This window comes from Corvus kubaryi, unplaced genomic scaffold (genome assembly GCF_017639235.1).
Source record: "Corvus kubaryi isolate FWS band 111438036 unplaced genomic scaffold, C.kubaryi_AGA036_p1.0 133, whole genome shotgun sequence".
Taxonomy (NCBI): domain Eukaryota; kingdom Metazoa; phylum Chordata; class Aves; order Passeriformes; family Corvidae; genus Corvus; species Corvus kubaryi.
In genome coordinates this window covers 3,217,572-3,236,981 of record NW_024580667.1, presented here as the reverse complement: position 1 = coordinate 3,236,981, position 19,410 = coordinate 3,217,572, and the positions used below count along the sequence as shown (strand labels likewise).

The 19,410-nt window shown below is 40.8% G+C and overlaps 1 protein-coding gene across 2 annotated transcripts in view; it reads right to left on the bottom strand.

The window, feature by feature from the left end:
* The window catches only part of EFHC2 (EF-hand domain containing 2), a 59,702-nt gene that overhangs the window by 25,671 nt on the left and 14,621 nt on the right, over positions 1-19,410 (bottom strand). For both annotated transcript variants that reach the window (XM_042034537.1, XM_042034529.1), the window contains exons 4-7: positions 13,206-13,429; positions 9,905-10,159; positions 8,254-8,364; positions 7,795-7,933 (exon numbers count right to left, since the gene is read on the bottom strand). In XM_042034537.1, the coding sequence (XP_041890471.1) occupies positions 7,795-7,933; positions 8,254-8,364; positions 9,905-10,159; positions 13,206-13,429 (729 nt within the window). The remainder of the gene's footprint in view (positions 1-7,794; positions 7,934-8,253; positions 8,365-9,904; positions 10,160-13,205; positions 13,430-19,410) is intronic.

The following is a 19,410-nucleotide window of genomic DNA, read 5'->3' as shown; positions in this document are numbered from 1 at the left end:
GAACAAAGCAGGAGCTGTCCTGACTCGGCAGAGGCACATCTGGTCAGGGACCTGCACTCAGTTCCCACAGAGGTAGCTCCCAAAATGCTGCTTCCCTGACCCTCGTTACTCCTCTCTTGGTGAAAATCTTGTCCCATTTGGCCCCTTGTTGCACCCCTGCACTGCCCTTCTGCTGCAGGACAGCTTCCAGTGCGTTCACATAAAACTTAACAGAGGAGCTCAGTCTGCTGCTTAAATGAGGTTGATGGAAAATTGAAAAGGTGAGAGGAAAAAACTTGCATATGGGAGAAAGCAAATGGGCAGACCTGAGGGACATGAAGACATCAGCCATAGGAACACAGGATAACTTAGGCTGGACAGGACCTTGGGAGGTCTCCTGCTCAGCACAGGGTCAGCTTCAGGTCAGAGGGATATAAGAGCTATATGAGACCAGTGTATAAAAGTGGATCACATGAAACAAAGGCTTTTAAAAAAAAAAAAACCTTAACTTTTCTACCCAGAACTGAAGAGAGATGGGTAACCTAAACTTGTTGCATGGGTTTCAGTGCAAATAGAGGAGGATGACAAAAGTACTGTCACCTGGAATATTGAACTGGTTTGTGATTAAAATGTTTTAAACACGGCTATATCAGAAGATCAAAGCACAGCACTCCTAAAATCTGACTTGCCTAACAGCAGTGTGAGTTTAAAAATAAAGCAAGCATTCAGATGTCAGAGTTTTTCATTAGCCTGAAAACACGAGTTCTCCTTTAGCCCTTACTTCTTAGAAGAATATGGTCTGCCTCAAAAAGCTGATACTTTCACCTGAATTAGTCAAAAAGCAGTTTTGCAAAACCACACCAACATTCTTCTCCATAAAAACTACATGTGCCCTTTCTGTGATTCAGAAGCAAAAAGGCCAAGCCCAAAGAAAGATCATTCAGAAATTTTCAAAGCCATTTGCACCATGAAAGAGTATGTGTGTGTGTAAACATGCACCAAAATCAGAGACTCATAGAATGGTTTGGGCTGGAAGGTACCTTAAAGATCATTTTGTTCCAACCCCCCCTGTCATGAGCAGGGACAGCTTCTGCTAGACCAGGTTGCTCAGAGCCCTATACAGCCTGGTTTTGAACTCTTCAAGGGATCACAGAATCAATTTGACCATCTGAGGTCATCGAGTCCAACCAGACCATGGCACTGAGTGCAATGTCCAGTCCTTCCTTAAACACCTGCAGGTGACCCCACCACTTCCCTGAGCAGCCCATTCCGAAGTCTAATCACTCTTTCTGTGATGAATTTCTTCCTAATTTCCAGCCTAAACCTCTCCTGATGCAGCTTGAGACTATTTCCTCTTGTCCTGTTGCTGGTTTCTTGGGAGAAGAGCCCAAGCTCCACCTGGTTCCAACCTCCTTTCAGGGAGTAGCAGAGAGTAACAAGGTCACCCCGAGCCTCTTTTTCTCCAGGCTGAACACCTCCAGCTCCCTCAGTCATTCCTCACAGTACTTGGGGTCCAGACCTCTCCCCAGCTCCATTGCCCTTCTCTGGACCTGCTCTGGACAGGGCATCTGCAACTTCTCTGGACAATCTGTTCCAGTGCCTTACCAACCTCACAGCACAGAACTTCCTCCTAACATCTAATCATCTAATCTCTAATAGGTTGCTATCTAATCTCAATTTGAAGCCATTCCCCCTTGTCCTATCACTCCAGGCCCTTGTAAAGTCTCTCTCTGTCAGTTCCCTTCAGGTTCTGGAAGGCCACAATTAGTTCACCCCAAAGCCTTCTCTTCTCCAGGCTGAAGAGCCCCAATTCTCTTGGGCATTCCGGGTAGGAGAGGTGTTCCTTCCCTCTAATCATCTTGGTGCCTTCTCTAGACTCTCTCCAATGGGTCCGTGTCCTGGCACCCCAGGGCTGGATGCAGAACTGCAGGTGGAGTCTCAGAAGAGCAGAGCGGAGAGGCAGAATCTCCCCCTCACCTGCTGCTCACGGTGCTCTGGATACAGCCCGGCACACCCTTGACCTCTGGGCTGCGAGGGCACATGGCCGGGGTATGTCCAGCCCCTCATCCACCAGCAACCCCAAGTCCTTCTCAGCCTGGATGCTCTGGATCTGCTCATCCCACAGCCTGGATTGATACCGGGGGTTGCCCCAGCCCAGGTGCAGCACCTTGCACTTGTTCTCATTAAACCTCGTGAGATTCCCACTAAACTTCATGAGACCCCTATTTTCTAGACACTTGTGACCAAAACACCACATTTTCACAGCTCCGCAGCTGTGAATTGCCTGATACAGGCAATTCCTGATACCATAAAAACACGGAGCCTATAAATCGGCATAGACGGAGGCGGAAAGCAAAGCCCGAAGCCCTCAGATGCTGAGCACCGCAGGTAGCACACGGGGTCCCTCCCGCGAGATTCCCGGCTGGATTCTCCGCCGGATTCCCCACTCCCGCGCCGGCAGCGGCACCAGGAACGGCGGCTCCGCGCTCCTACAGCGCCACCCGGTGGCGGCGCGGCGGAGGCGGCGGGGGCTGGTGCTGCTCATCGGCCCGAGCGCTGATTTTGTAGTTATGCAATATGGAACAGCGTGCTTCGGCAGACACAAGCTCCTCCTCTTTGCTCAGGTGTCACAGATCCTGCCAAAAGCGCTCGGGGCATCAGGGCACCTGTGCGGGACCCCTGGACGCAGAGGACAAGAAGCTCCTGTGTTTACACGCTGGTCACAGTGTGCACATTCACACCCACGCATAAGGCTTTCATTAAAAGACACTGAAGCATTTTCCCTTTTGTAAACTTGAGCACATGTGAATGGAAATTAGATTTATAAACTAGAAGGATACCACATATTAAGAGGAATAATGTTTTATCCCTGGGGGATGTGTTGAATCCCTCACAAGTGAAGCTTGGAGTAAGTGAAATCCAAAGGGAAGCTCAGCCCTTTGGTTCCCATCTCATCCCTGAAGTAAAATGATCTTGTGTTATTCATAGACTCATAGAATCACTTATTTTAGAAAAGACCTCTGAGATCACCAAGTCCAGCCATTAACCCACCACTGTCAGGTCCACCACTAAAGCATGTCCCTAAGCACTATATCAACACGTTTTTTGAATGCTTCCAGAGACAGTGACTCCACTACTTCCCTGGACAGCCTGTTCTAGTTTGACAACCCTTTCAGTCAAGAAATTTTTCCTAATATCCAATGTAAACCTCCCCTGGTGCAACTTGAGGCTGTTTCATCTTGTCCTGTCACTTGTTACCTGGGAGAAGAGACTGACCCCCACCTGACTAGGCTCACTAAAGAGAAAATTACAAACATCCAGCCTTGTGTCACCTATATTTTCCAGGATTTTAAAGGATTATATATTCATATTCTCTCCTGTGAACGAAGAAATTCAGAAGGAAATTGCCATGGAGAAATACAGGCTACAAAACTAGTCAAAACTCATTTCTGCTACTTATGAAGAGCCAGCTACCAGAGCTCAAAACTCGTTTCATCTTTGCTCTGCTCACAGTATTACAGCAGAATCAGACAGCTGGCACTTACACACAAAATGCACTCTTCTCAAGGTGATCGCTGGTGTTTAAGAAAATTACCTCTGTCCAGTCTGGAAAGGAATCAATTCTCACTTCTTCCAGGCTGTAACATTTTCAGTGTGAATTTAGAGTAGGTAGAGAGTAAAGCGAAAGACCGAGATTACAAATTGCTACTTCCAGAAAGAGCAGCATAGGTATTTTTGCCATCCATAGTTTCATCCCTTGTTACTGCAGTAACTTGGGGGGTTATTCCACCTCGTTTAGCAAACATGGACCACATACTTCTAGCTTTCTCACGACATCAAAACCTGATTGAGATTGGAATAAGCGCTGGGAACAGCAAGAAACAAAACAGCTCCAGCCACATCTTTAGCATATAAACAATCTGAAGATACCAAAGTCTTCTTAGTAAGAAAAACTAAAGTCCTCAAGAAGAATTTGTTGCCAGAAAGGCAGCATTAAACCAGTTTGAATGGACTTGTCAGCTTTCAGTTTCAATATACATTCTGAGATTTTGGTATATAGTGTGAGATTACCTTCTGCCCTCTTCAAAGAACTGCAGGAAAACCCTAGTGTGTTAGATAAGACCATATTTCAAGGAAGAGCCAAGTGCTATATATTTTGGATTAGAATGATAACTACACTGAACATCAGTGTACAGAAGCAGGAAAGAAATTCTGCTTTCAGAGGAAGAAGACAGGCACCTCTGAACTTTAAAGCCAGGAGCAGGAAAGAGAAATCCCACTAGACTTGGACAATATAAAGAGGTGGCGATAACCTGGGGAGATGGCAGTTAGCATGGTATTCTCTGTACATCAGAGGAGATGTACAGCTGAGACTGCTTCTAGTGAGCATCTGCTTCACAACTGAGGTAAGAATTAAAATAAGAAGGCAAAAAATACATGTCCACAACTTCTACATGCAGGATTAAAGAAAACCTAGTGCTCACAGAACTGTCCATGCAGCTGAAACATGACAGCATTTATCCTGATTCAAAGAAAATCTCCATTTACAGTCTTACTTCATGATTATTACAGTTACCTGAGTAAAAAAAGCATCTGTATATGCCCAAGTATATTTAGAAGCTGCTGCTTGGTCTCCACCACGTGTAGTGGAGAGGTTAAACACCAGAGACACTGACCTCTGAAGAGCTTTGTGAAAATTGGCAGCAGGCTTTAATGCCTCGCTGAGGGGAAAGCAAGGAGTCAGCTGTTATCCCTGTTATCCAGGAGCAGCTGCCTGGCCAAGAGCACACAGCTCTGCCCCGGCAGCGGGTCAGGGACAGAGCCTGAGAAATGAGGGGGTGGGAGGGGTGGAGAGCCAGGACAGGAGAGGGATTGCAGGGTGCTGTGAAAAGGCTCAACAGCCAGGCTTGGGAGGTGCCGGGACAGAGAAAAAAAAAGCAGTAGGAAACCAGATTTTACTGGTTTTTTTCCATCTTGAGTAATCTGTTATTTAAGAACGAATACTTAATAGTCTGTGCTAAGATTCTGTATTAAGTGAGGTGGACGAGCACCAGCTTCCCCCCACTGTACATCAGCCTATTTCCCATTTCAGCAGGGTGTCCACAACACCTCTACGGCTACAGAGTCTTTTTCTCCTCCTCTGAGCCTGCACTAGCAAGTCTGGACAGGTAATATCACACATAAATACATTTTCTCTTGCATTCATAGTACTTCTGGGTGACAGTAATGCCATCAGCTTCCTACTGAAGAGCATTAGCCACATTTATGCATGGAAAAACTCTGCTTTTAATGAACATATTAAAACAGGCAAACCCCACATTAGAAATACATCATGTTCTTCAAGAGAAATCTAAACTTTTCATTCCCCTAAAAGGCAAATTCTGTGGGCAAGCAATTTGTGCTGAAACTGCAGACTCAAAAATAAATGTCAGCCTCTTTAATGGCTTTGGCAGAAAAGTATAAATTGAAGGGGAGTAATGTAAAAACACAGTAACAAAACAGCTGGATTGATGCCATGAGGTGCTGAGTACTGTGCCTTGATGTAAGAACTAATTTATCTACTTGCTTACTCTTGCTCAAGTAAATGGTCTCCCTGGACTGGAATTGCAATTAAGTCTGTTCCAGTGTTTAATTGGATCGGAGTGGAATTCCGAGTGCTTTGTGGGACAGAGCCCACTGAGAATACCTTGTACATCCACAGACATACACAAAATGTGTAAATCACTAAGAGTAAAAGGTGAACACTCACTAGTTCTCTCTAAAAACCTGCTTCTAAGACAAAACCTACCCTGATTCTACTCCTGGTCCCTTCCAGTTAAAAAGCCATATCTACGTTTTTTTAATCCTTGTGGGGAAAGCAGAAAAGAACTTTACAGCAAAGTGTGAGTCCCTTAGCTCTAAGAAAGTATTTTCTGTGAACAAGACAGGTTGCATCAAGATGGATGGTTTTCCATGTTAGTCAGAGTCTCTGCCATCATATATCCTTAAAGGTAAGTGTAAGACACTTCCCAGTGGCCCAAAGGTCTCAGCTAGAACACATCTTTGTGTGTTTGGTGTCAAGGAGGCAGAGAAACTGGAGAGAGCACTGAGAAAAATTATCACAGATAGAAAAGAATGGACTATGGAGAAAGACTGAAAGGTTTTCCCATAGCAGTAAATGGCCTGGGATGGGAGCAGGGGAATAAGGTTTTGTATTGGAATAGTGTTCAGATATGTAAGAGGTTATTATAAAAAGAGGATACTGAGCAGTTGTTCTTCCAAGTCCAACAGAGATAAGAGAAAAAATTTACTCTCTCGGTTTACACAAACCAGCTTCAGAGCAGCTTTTAAGCAGCATTTTTAACTATGAGGTTAGGACAAGATACCTCAGGAGGCAAAGAAATCTCCTTTACTTCAGAACAGGAACAGACTAGACCACCTACAGTCCCAGTTTTCTAGAATTCTGCACATCAGCAACTTCTGAATTCCCCTAACTCGCTAACCACCTAACTTTAACATCCAGAGACATAAACAGTAATTACCGAGCCAGCATTAGAGGAAGGGAAGGGTCTTTGCATTTGTGTATTACTTGGTTGCACTACTTGTTTGATCCAGGATGGTCAGCTGCATTTCATTTATTGCCTGCCCTGAGTAAGAAGTCCCCTTTCTCTGTTCAGGATAATTTGTTCAGACAGAGGATATTGCTGCCAGAAAGCAGCAGTGGTCTTGGCTGAAGAAATTCTCAGAGCAGAACCCCCTATTTTCCACCTCTAGAGTTAAATTTGCTGCTATTACAGATAATACCACGGTTATTGGACACAGCTTCCTCACACACTAGCAAGAACAGGTTCACTTTGGTACAGACATGCCAAGGTATTATTGAAAAATTCCTAATGAGAAATATTTTGCCAATTAAGAAATTTAGTGTTTGAATGGCAATGCTACACCATTTAATTCCCCCAATGCAGCAGACAAGCTCTGATGCACACACACACTCTATCTGATCACAAGGTAACAGAAGTAGTCTGCTCAGGTGTTTTATTTCACAGTGGCAGGGAAAGGCCATAGTAGCATTCTTCCAACCATCTCTGAATAGTCAGATGCTCAGCTATATTTATTGAATGGATAAACGGCCAGAAAATAACTAAGTCATTTTTGCAGGAAGATGTCCATGATGGAACCATTAGCAAGTCTGACTGGGGACATTCAAAGACAGATAAATGAAAGCCCCTATTGTTATTCATCTCCGAAATGCTTTTCCATAATGGACATAGTTGCTAAATGTTTCCAGAATTTAATGCTGAAACTTCACAGGATACACTCTAATGGTCCAGAATACTCAAAACTGCATTGTAAAAACCAATAGTCATATACTAAAACTGTCATGTCAGAAAATCTTATTATGTGAGGATTTTGACATTCATATAAAATGAAACATAGTATAAGGGGGAATAATTGAGCTCATTCTACTTACCCACTTACTACATGTTCTTTATTATTTTCTGACTGCACACACAGCTATTGGAAGGGGAGGGGGAAGGAGAGAAGAATAAATGGCAGTCTATCCATATGACTATTTTGTCACTGTAGTTTTCAAATAGAGGCATTAGGAGCAGAACACGTACGTTATGTGTTAGTTTTCAATGGAGCAATGTGTAAGAAAGCTCTTCTGGATTACCTGCAAAATTACTGCTTTGCTGCTAACAGCCTACAATAGATTGTTATTGCTAAAGGTTTTAATGAACATGTTTTGTCAGTAAGGAAATTTGAAGACAGGTCTGTTAAACTCAGAACTATAAAAATGCTCATAAGGAAAGGATAATTATCACTACTTACCAATTCCATACTTTCTCCTGTAATGTTCTTTAGTAAATTCATCACAATCACAGATTAATATCTGCCTTCCCCAAACATTAATTACTGCCCCTATTTTCAAGTCATTGTCTTTGTAGAATTCCCGACGCACTGCTCCTGTCTAATAAAAGAAGGAACATTTATACAGCAGTTCCATAAATCTCAGAATCACACAACTTTTCTTAAAACCCAGGTCATTTATTGCGTGTGATTTAACACATAGCCTTAAAAGTCTATTGGCAAGTATATTTCACCCCGTTAAGCTCCTTCACTTTTACAAATGTGGGATTTAACGGAGTGAATCTCAGTAGTTCTCATTTGAGCTATTTTCCAGTGGCAGCACAATTCTATAAATGACTCTCTTTGTTGCAGAGGATAACAACCACAGAAATTACAAAAACTATTATATTCAACAGCTGGAAGCGTTCAACAATATCTGACCTGCAGAATGTCCCGCAGGTACCAGCCTTTGTTTCTTTCTGACCTTCCCAACACATTGAGCAGAGTGTGATTGGTGATGGTGCCTGGATGATACAGAGGAGCGGGAGCACTCTGCAAGGAAAGAGACCAACCCTTCAGAAATACAGGTGACAGTGAAGAAAGAGAATTCTGTTACCTTAGAACCAGCAGGTTTGTTATACACGGACTGTTACTGTAGTATTTTCCTGGGAGAATTTTTAGTAAATTCTAAGATTCCACCACCAAACCTAAAAGCCAGTGTTTATTCCCAATGCCAGTACTTATGCCAGAAGCAGAATTCAGAATCTTAATCTCTATCCAAGGATAAAATCTCCTTTCTCTTGGAAGCAAACAGAAAGCAAAGGTCAGCACACCCAAAGTATCACATCGTTGTCAACATCTGCTCTAAAGGCTATTATTTTGATTGGTAATAATTATAAAAACATGCAAAGAACCATCCAAGGCTGGCCCTATCCACTGCACAAACACAGCAGATTTAAGTTAGCGTGATTCTGTTGGCAAAGATGTATTTTTGTTTGTATAGTGAGTTTTAAAATTACAGTAGTAATTTATCCCAGTAATATCAAGCTTAATACACATTTATGTTACATTTTTTAAAATTATGAACTAACTCCTGATTCAGGGTAATCAAAATGAGTTATTTTGTCTTACCACCTCCCCTGACACCACAACTACTGATTCCTCTGCTGCCATTCTCAAAATTTCCAGAGCAAGAAACCAGTCCTTAAAATTGCAACATGCACCTCAGCTGTAGAAGGGGTCTGGTATCACAGAGCCACTGCTAAATCAGCATCTCAGAACACAGGACTCACAGGGTGAGAAAAATGTAATATTTTGCTGGTAGGTTTTTACTATAAAATCTCACATACATCTATGGCATCACAAATAGATTGTCAGTGTCAGAAGAAAAGGAAGAAGAGATTCCCAGTATTTTATTCCACCTGTTGGCTGATGTTATTCTATCATCAGGATCTGTCTGGGGTGATACAGAAGTGTATCCAGATCAGTAATTTTATAATCATAACAGGTTATGGAGGACACAAACCCTTTGAAGATTTCTCTGAGTGGAGCCTTTCTCATGATTAATGCCCAACAAAGCTTATTGATGGATTCTATTGATTTTAACTGATTTTGCTTAAGGTTCCAAACCCAGAAACTCAGTTTCAGGAAATCACACTAGATTTGCTACAAAGAGGTAATGTTATAGAATACAAAACTGACTTTTCCAATGGCTGCAAATGTAAGTCATTGATCAAATCTGAATTCACCTCAGTTTAACATAAGCTTATCAATATTAATTCATTTTCTAGTCCCCATTATGGCAGAGCTTTATTAATACAGTTACCTTAATACATTAATACAGGAGAAAGAAAATCATAGGACATCTCTCTGCCTAAATGCTCCTTTTAGTTTAAGCATGACAAGCCTAAAGATATTTTTCCATCACTTATTAAGCTACTATATGAATGTGTGCAAATCCTAAATCATGCAATTATCATTAATACTCAGAAAACACTTTCTAAATATCATTACAATCCTAATACAGGATTTTCAAAACAAAACATTCAATAGTTCTTAATTAGTAGAAGAATTTGAAATTTTCTTTCCTCACCTTTGGAAGCTTATCTCTTTTGAGGAAATATGGAACTGTATCCCGGCCTGAGTTTACTGGCAAAATTTCTCTTATATCAATGGTATCATCAGCCAAATAATAACGAAGAACAAGTTCCCGTGGGCCAGAAAGCCGGGATTCTGGGTCATGCCACACACAAGAAAACCCTAAAACTTGTCCATCAAACTCCAGAAATTGTTTCAAAGTGTCAAAGCGCTCATAAGGGTGCAAAGGATTCGTGCTCGCCAAATGTCTCTGGTAAAGGAGAAATTAAGAGAAACATATTTTTAAATATTTGCTCTTACAAACAGGATCATGACAGCATGGTACTGTCTAACCTTAGAACATCGGTTGAGGATTTTCAAATGACACCACACCATTACAATACATGAAACACTATTTATGTCATTATCAAAGAAGTATTTACAGGGTTGCTGTGCCCTCAGAAAAAATATGAAAACAATTTTGGATTGGTTTTAATCCTTGTTTTTCTTGCAACAAGGTCCTCTAGATCAGAGAATTGTTAAATTATTTACAGTACAGCTCATATTTTCAAGAAACTGCCCGTGGTAATCAGATGACTAAAATGTCAAATAGCATCACTCTTCCGATTAACTTCCTTGAAAATTATTTCTTATAGATAATATGGTGTAAAGAATTAATTTGTTCTTTTCCCTTTGGTATTTTCTGTCTTTCTTTAAAGACAATCTTTCTTTAAAGACTTTAAAACATAGATTTTTAACTTTTGATTCATGTTATACAGTTGGCAGGTACTGGATGTGTTTGTTCTCCTCTCAAAAGACACCCATAGGTCTGACAAGGAACAGCAGATCTTCAGCTAAAGATACTTTCCAGCTGACATGACCTAGGACAAGGCACTTCCTGCAGTCGTGGTTGCTGCAAAACCAGTGGCAGTGTGTTGAACTGGATCCCAGGATGATGGTCCAATCCAAGCACTGCATTTACTTAATGTTAGCTCACATATATAAATGGTGACCTGAACAGAGTGTTTTTCCTAAGTCAAAATCCACATGTCCAAAGTGCATTAAAAGGGACAAGATAATCCTTCTCATCTACAAAATTGCTTCCAAAGATGAATGGTGACAGACACTGATGAGAAAATGTAACCTGAACTGTCTGAACACAAAAAAAACGTTGACTATAGACAGTACATATAATTGTCTAAATTTCTCTTAATCCACTAACAGATCTTCTGGCCCTAAAAATCTGAGAGGGAAAAGTCCCATTCTTTCAGAGCATCAAATCTTAAAATAAGGAAAGAAGAACCAAGTTTTGCCTGCCAGTGTCCCTGCTGATTTGCAGCACTCATTCTGTTGCAGGCATATATGCTACAACTCAGTTGTTTACCTTCCCAGAGCTCTCTTTCCTCCTTCCTGACCCTTGAAGATGCAATAAGCAAACAAACACTGAACCAGGTAACACTATTGTCATCCATGGAATACCATCTCCAACAATACAGGAGGAATTTCTGCATGAAAAGGATTGTTAAGCATTGGAAGGGGCTGCCCAGGGAGGTGGTGGAGTCACCATCCCTGGAGGTGTTCAAGGAACACCGGGATGTGGCACTCAGTGCTCTGGTCTGCTTAACAAGGTGGGGATTCACAGGTTGGACTTGATGATCTCAGAGGTCTTTTCTAACCTAAATGATTCTGTAATTCTGTGAAATATGAGTCTAAATGGTTTGCTGCACTTTTCACTGGCCTCATTTTCTATCCCATCCCATTCCTTACCTTCCTTCATACCTTCGTTTTCTGGCCATGTATTAGGAGTCCAGTAAAAACCAATTTAATTTTGCTCAAAGTAGTCCAGAGCAATCAAAAAAAAAAAATTACTTTCTACAAATTAGGCGCAGAAAAGTGAAAGCATAAGGCAGCCAGAACCTGCTAAATAACTTTTCAATAATTCCCCAACAACATGAAGACATAGATTTTAGCCATTTTTTAACTTCTGATGCTCTTATTTCTCAAACCCTTTCCCCCTCTCCATTCTCTTTAGGCACAAATATGCCCAATACTTGAATGTTTTGCATGTTGTTTAAAAAAAAAAAAAATCTAAGTGGGTTATGCAGTACCACACATAATGTTGACACAGTCTGACGGTATCAAGACAACTCAGTATGCGTTTATATACACAGCTGTTACCTACAGGGGCTGAGTAAGAAACCCACGGCCAGACTGAGTCACCACAACACAGAACCAGATGTATTACAAATGCTGCTTTTCACTGGGGGACTGCACAAGCCTGGCAGCATGAACGAAGAGAAACCAAAGTGTTGGCCTGAGAGTGACTCAGAGACATGGAAATTGTCCTACACAGTCACAGTCACCTTCCATTACTGCTGCTGAAACCTACAGCAGTTTTCTCACTGGGAGCACTAAGGATGCCACAGACACAGGGAGTATTTGCTGCTTTCACAGGACCAGGTTGGATCTGTCAAAACAGGCTGCACATCATGGGCCAAGAGTCCTAAGAGTCAGGTCAAGTGCCATCTGCGCTCATATTAATCAAGAAAAACAGAACTGAAAGAAACTGTCATTATTCCCGACAGAAAACATCACTCCCATTACTACTCCCAGAGAAAAAACAAACAAACAAACAAACAAATCCTGTAAAGGGGAATGCACATAGAATGTAGGAGTCCTGAGTGAGACTCTTGGAGGTGTGTATGTTTGTGTATATGCATTCCCATACACTTACAAAAGAGGGAACCAAATAAAACCTCACAAGTCTTAAAACTGCAGAGCACTGGGTTCTGAATGGCAAAACAATTTGCTTTACATGTGCAAAGAGCTGTTAAAAACATGTAGGGGTAGAGGTGAAAGATAACATATGAACAGGAGAAAGGAGTCTGCAGAAAGCCATGGGTGTGCTGCAACCACAATTCCAATTAGATCTTCTTTTAAACACTTTAAAAGTGTATATTATCATTAGATTAGCTCAAACAAAATCAAGTAGCATATGTAAATTCCAGTAAAACATGTAAGAGGTACTCTTTTTTTTTTCTTTTCAGGGTGATACTGAAAGGTTTCTATTATTTTTCCTAATTAATTTTGTTCTGTTTTAAAAGGAGTGTGAACACATCAGGAGAAAATTATTTATATAGTACAATGAGCCACATACCAAAATTTTTAAATCCAAGTTTTCTCTTGGGATTTACTATGTTAAAATAGCTACTTTCTATTTGATATTAAAGAAATAATTTATGTGATGCATATTACTAATATGCATTCAAATCAAGTTTTATTCAAATCAAGTTTTCGCTGCTACTGCCTCCCCTGACCTTTTGCCGCTCTGTGGTGTATGGGTCATCCGGACGGCTTGCAGGAGGATTTACTCGGATTCCTATCTTCCTCAGGAAGTTTTTTGTGTACAGATCACAATCTATAATCTTATATTTTCGGCCATAAAAGGTTACTTCTGTGTTGATATTGAAATGATGTATAGTATAGAACTGGTCCTCATGAGGAGGTGGAAGTGGAATCTGATGCCGTCGGACAATAGTTCCTGTAAAACAGTTAGAATAAATTAATGGAGGAAATAATATTTTTGCTCTAAGGATCCTTATAGAACTAAGTTTAGAGAAAATAAACTGCCCTAGCAAGGAAAGAAAGTGTGACTTGTCAAGCATGGAGGCAGGGACATTGAACTGAGCTTCCTTAAGGAGCACATGGAAAGTAGAGACAAGAGAGGTGAGCTGGGCTGATTGCTGGTCTGAAGCAAAGAATCCATCTCAAAAATACAGAGCCAGGACCTTGCAACCCACAGTCTAACAAGAACATTGTCCAAAAGAAAAAGAGAGAAGAGAGGAGAAAAAGAGAGATATTTTAACTTTGATAAAGTAATCACACACTTAAATTTTCTTATTGTCTTTAAATGAAAGAACTGTTATCCTGACAGCATTGAATTTGATAACATTTTAAAGATTAAAAGACATTAAAAGACAAATAAATTTCTATTGGCCAATCAGCTGAAAACTCTCAACTACATTGATGAATTGGGTGATGCTTCAAAAGTACTCATTAGCTGTGAGCAAGAGACTGGAACATCTTTCAGTCTTTCATACGAGGAAAGGTTGAGAGAGCTGGAACTGTTCAGTCTGGACCAGAGATGACTCGAGGTGGGGAAAATCTATCAAAATTTATAAATACCTGATGGGAGGGAATGAAAAAGATGGAGCCAGGCTCTTCTCCATGGTGCCCATTGACAGGATGAGAGCAAATTAAAAGATACAAATTTCCATCTGAGCACACAAACCCACTTTTTTACTGTGAGGGTGATCAAACACTGGAACAGGCTCTCCAAAAGGGTTGCAAAGTCTCCATTCTCAGAGATACTTGAAACCCAACAGGACATGGCCCTGGGCATCTGGCTCCAGCTGATTCTGCTTGGGGCAGGGGTGTGGACTAGAGAATCTTGAGGTATCCCTTCCAACTTCAGTGATTTAGGGATACCAAAAATATTTTAGAAATAACTTACAAGAATTTTAGAATCAACTTAAAAGCTGCAGCCCTAGTAGGTTACCCAAATTTGTAATACATACATTAAAGACAGGTATGCAGCTCATGTACGACCAGCTCTGATTTGTTCTGGGTTTTCAAAGAATAGCAGATCAGTACAGATGGGACTAAAATCTTTCTTCCAACATTTTGAGAGAACAAGAAGGACAATACTTTTGCCACATGCATACTTCAATATAGTTGTGTAAAAATACCCTGCAGAAAATAAAAAGATGGTCCAGTGTTCCACCTCAGGCTCTTTGCTCTGTTTACCAACCCAGACACCTCTGTACACCAGCTTTACAATGTGTATGCCTGCTGGCTAAGACCAGATAGGAACCACCAACCCATAATATTACAATAATTACTTGCTACCATAGGTTCCCCATGACTTTGAAATTACAGGAATTATAAAAAGTGTTGCAACTTAAAAACAAATACAGTAAAGATGCAAAAATTCCCAAACTAAAAATAGTTCCAGCACCAACCTACTCCTACACTAATAGATTATTAGGCACAATTAGCTGAAAGGTCTATCTCATTATTGCTCACTGGATCTCTTTCCAGTGCACTCAGCTGTGTATCTGCTGTGGTTTCTCATTAAATCCCATTTGATGATTTTCCAGCACTGCTACCTTGTTTTGGAAGTAGGTGAGGGTGGAGGGGAGCCTGGGAAGAGAGGGGATAAAGAGAGGCAGAGCAGAAGGGAGAAGGATACCACTGTATGTTTTGTTTGGTGTTTGAAGGGCCTTATTCCTAGGTTAGTCCATGGAAATTCTTTATGGTTCTTCATTGTTCAATATTATGGAATAATTTGTATGAAATACCTTTCTTTACTACATTATCAGAGTTGTTTGTTAAATTCTAATTCTTACAATGAAAACATATCCTTAATTTTTCAGAGGAAAAAAGCAACAAAGCAGATTTACTTTATGTTCCCATTAAAATAATTATTTAAGACCCATTCATCATCCTGATGTTTCATATGTACCAAATCCAACATTCTGGTTACTGACCTTTGATTGTAAAATAAACATTAACCTCCATCTGCTTAAGCATATTATACACCTATTTAGGATGTTTCCTCATTAAAGATGTTAGAAAATGTGGGAAGTAGCACATTTTAAATGATGCAAAACTGCATTGCATTAGCTTTAACAAAAGCACATACTTTAAAATATTTTACCTGATTTTGGATAATCCTTAGGTCAATCAACAGATAATGGGTTAAGTCAGAGTATGCAAATCCTGTTGAATCATCACTTCAACTAAAATATAACGGTTGATAATTTTCTAATATGAGGTGGTTTTGGAGGGTATATTGACCTCAGATTTGGTGAATAAGCCTCAGTTTGTTTTTCATATCACTTTTAAGGGTGAAACACACATACCCATTTTGTTCTGAGGGAGAAAGATTTCTTTCCTAATGGAAAATGTCTTGTAAAGATAATATCTCTAGCAATCCTTCTCTTTTATTAGGTATCACTGTGCCTGATGTACACCTGTAGAGGGTACATTTCATAATGTTGAATTTTAAATTTAATAAAACCTGATCAGCTGAGGTTAGGTCTCATCATTTTTTAAATTGTTCTTCCTTCTGGAAAATAATAAATTTCATCTAGAAATTTGTTGCAAACTGTTAAAGGAGCATCTGGACATGCAGTTTTCAGGTTGCTCAGGATGGATTACTACTCCTAATGGTTCTTTGATTGTCAGTTTATTGAGCAGGACATTCTACTGCACCACCAAGCATTGATTTAAATATTTGCATCTGGTCAGACTAAAGCTCTGCTCTGCCCTGCTCTTGGAAAGGGAGTTGAGGTACTGCTTTTCTCTGACAGTGGTGGTGGCACTGAGTTCCCACACCATAATCTGTAGCATTCCTTCTTTTCTCTTGGGGCTTCAGATTATATGGCAACCCCAGAAGATGCTTGAGGAGATCTCACTAGCTGTGAAGGCCTTTTGACAATGAAGCTGGGCAGCAAATGATTTGGTCTCTGCTGCTTCTCTGCTCTGCAGAAGAACTTAAATGGTATCCAGAGTTTCCTCAGCACAGCTCTCTGACTCTGCACAGCTCAAGAGTGCATTAGACAGAGGAGAGGAATGAGTAATACCTGGAGTTTGTACACACTTTGTTTGCACAGGAAGGAGGAGAAGCCACCACTATTATTCCTGCAGTTCATCCCAATAAACAAGGAGGCTTCTTACATTCACTTATTCACCCTTCTCAGAACATAGCAAGGTCATGATTTGGCCACCGTCAAATATGGCAAAATCGCAATTATTTCAAGGCCTCGGGGGAGGCTTAAACTCTTAGATAATCTGTTATATTGGAGGAGCTGATGCAACTTCACTTTCCCACTTGTACTTTCCTCTTCAGCCAGCCGGCCTTGGGAACCCAGCCAGGAGGCGGCTCCACTCTCTTTTTCAGCTGGCTGACCTTGGGGAAACCAGCCAGCTGCTCCACTCTGCTCTGGCTTGCAGGGTCTGGATTGCACTGGAAGCTACAGTCAACCCCATGGGAACAGAAATGACCTTTTGATAAGACAGTATCAGCCAGCCACAGTCCTGTTAACTGGGAATTAGATGTACAAAACACTCGCAAGTGCCATATCTAGCCTGGCTCTCCATGGGAGAATTTTTTTTTTTTACTGAAAGAATAATTATCATTCTGGCTGGGGAAGAAGCATTTGCAGTTTTTTATGTGGTTAAGTTTACCGTCCTTCTCTCCTTATCTTTCCTTGGGCCTTGTGCACTGTGATTGTCCTGCTGTTTCTTGCTCCGATTCTGGTTTCTCAAGTTCAAGGTCTCTGCATTCTCTCCTCAGTATAGATTTCTTCTAATGTTTCTAATATTTTCCAAATAGCAAGGCAGTATCCAGAATTAAATGAAGTTTAAATTTCAATTATTTAGTAGCAACCTTGTAAGACCAAATTCGTGTCCAGTACAGCAGCCAATTTCATAAAGCAGTTTTTAAAATCACTGAAACATTTCCCACAGATCATTTATTTTGTTGCTCTGAGATTTTGATCAATGGTAAAAGCACATTTTCTGGCTTTTTTTCTCTGAAGACAATTAGTTTTGTAAAATCATAATTGAACTTAGAAATTCCTTTAACTTCTTTGACCACTGTTCTTCACCAGATCTTCTTGCAGTCTGTAAGCATCTCCAAATTTCTTTCTGCAAAGCCAAAAGCACTACAAGAGCACAATGGGAAACTACTGCATTTCTCCAATCCCACCACTCCCAGGGACACCCATTCAGACCATCAAAGTCTCATTTGTGGGTTATGGCACAAGCACTGGCAAACCCATGGCCTCAAGGCATTAACCAGCCAAGACAAGATCTATCTTTGATCTACCCTGTCACAGCTCTACCTTCTCTCCAAGAAGCCTCCTGAAAACAGCCATCCCAGCTGTCTGGTTTACATCTTTTTTGACAGGGCAAACATCCAAGTTAAAGTCACCACCACCTTCTGCCTTCAACAGTTCAATTCTACTTTATCCATCACTGGATTTTGCTGTTCCTCCTTTACACAACCCCTTTCCTGCCACTGCAACTCTCCAATTCTTCACACAGACCAAGCCCATCCTGCTCCTGATGTCCCCACACCTTTTTCTTCACGCACATCCCCACACCTGTGCTCTTTGTTCAGTGCAGTTTGCCTTTTAGCACCCCAAGCTCTCCTACAGCTGACCTCTCCTCTACAATTCTCTGGAATTTTAATTAACTGAAAAGTTGTACTTCAGCAGACGTGCAGAGAGCAGCATAACAGTCAAGATCCTGAACTTCGGTTCAGTTCAGCTCCTCACCTTGTTATGACCTTTTCTCTATGATCATGGGTAAGATTTTCATTCCTTTGTGCTTCAGTTTATCAGCTTCACAATGCAGACAGTTGCTCTTGGGCTTAAAAACTCCCAGTCAGGATAAAAAATTTGAACAATGTAAGATAGATAGACAGATAGATAGAATTACAATAAAAGAGGAAATAGGACAATTCTTTATTGAAAATGGGAAGATATAGTAGTCAATGATTTAATATATTTTCTTTAAGAAACATTCTTTTGCATGTATTCAGCAACAAATATTTAGAGCCTTCAACATAATAACTTTGTCATTGGTCTTCAGTTATGGAGCATGAAGCCAATCTCCAAGTGCATGTGAGTAGAAAATCCTCTGATAGGCATCTCCATCACCTCTTTCACTCTACATCATACTAACCTTTAGGACCACAAGAATATTTATATAGATGTTTACAATAAAGTATAGGCCCCATATCTATGCATCAACTGTGAAGCCCAAACACATTCCAAATAGTCCTTGGACCTTTCAATCTACAGTTTTTCTTTCTTCCTAAACACAACCAATACATAGAGCTTCCTTACCAGCCCAAGCACCAGAGACAAATAATTTAAGTCCACTTTGGAGATCCTGGAACATTTATTTTTAATCCATTAGTTAAATATGTTGCATACATAAATTTATTCCATATGAAGTACTCAGACAATCTCATAGAGACTTTCAAAACATCCTTGCATGGAAGACTGAGAAAATTCTTGTTTCTCTTTAATACCATTCAGTTGATTTTAGGTCCAGTATCAAAGGTGATTCCAACAATCACTAACACAAGATGCAACCAAGGAAACGGGGAAATTGTAGCCTTCCTGTCACCAAAGGAACAGGTCTAGAACTGCCAGGAACATCAGGGCTGAAGATGCAGCCTGTACAACCCATAGTACAAAGATAATGAAAATAACTTCTTCAAAGGAATCAGCTTTGAATTTGCTTTATCCTGCTCTAAAGAATCTGGCCTCCACCTTCTCTCTCAAAGGCATCACCTCTGACTCTGTACTTCCTTTGTCAGTGGACATTTGCTCTAAGCCACAAACCCCAGAAGTAGCTGCTCCCACTCTTGGGGGACACAAAGGGAAACCTAAACCTGATGATGTCTCCCACCTCTTACATATGGGTTCAGGGAGGGGGTAAGGG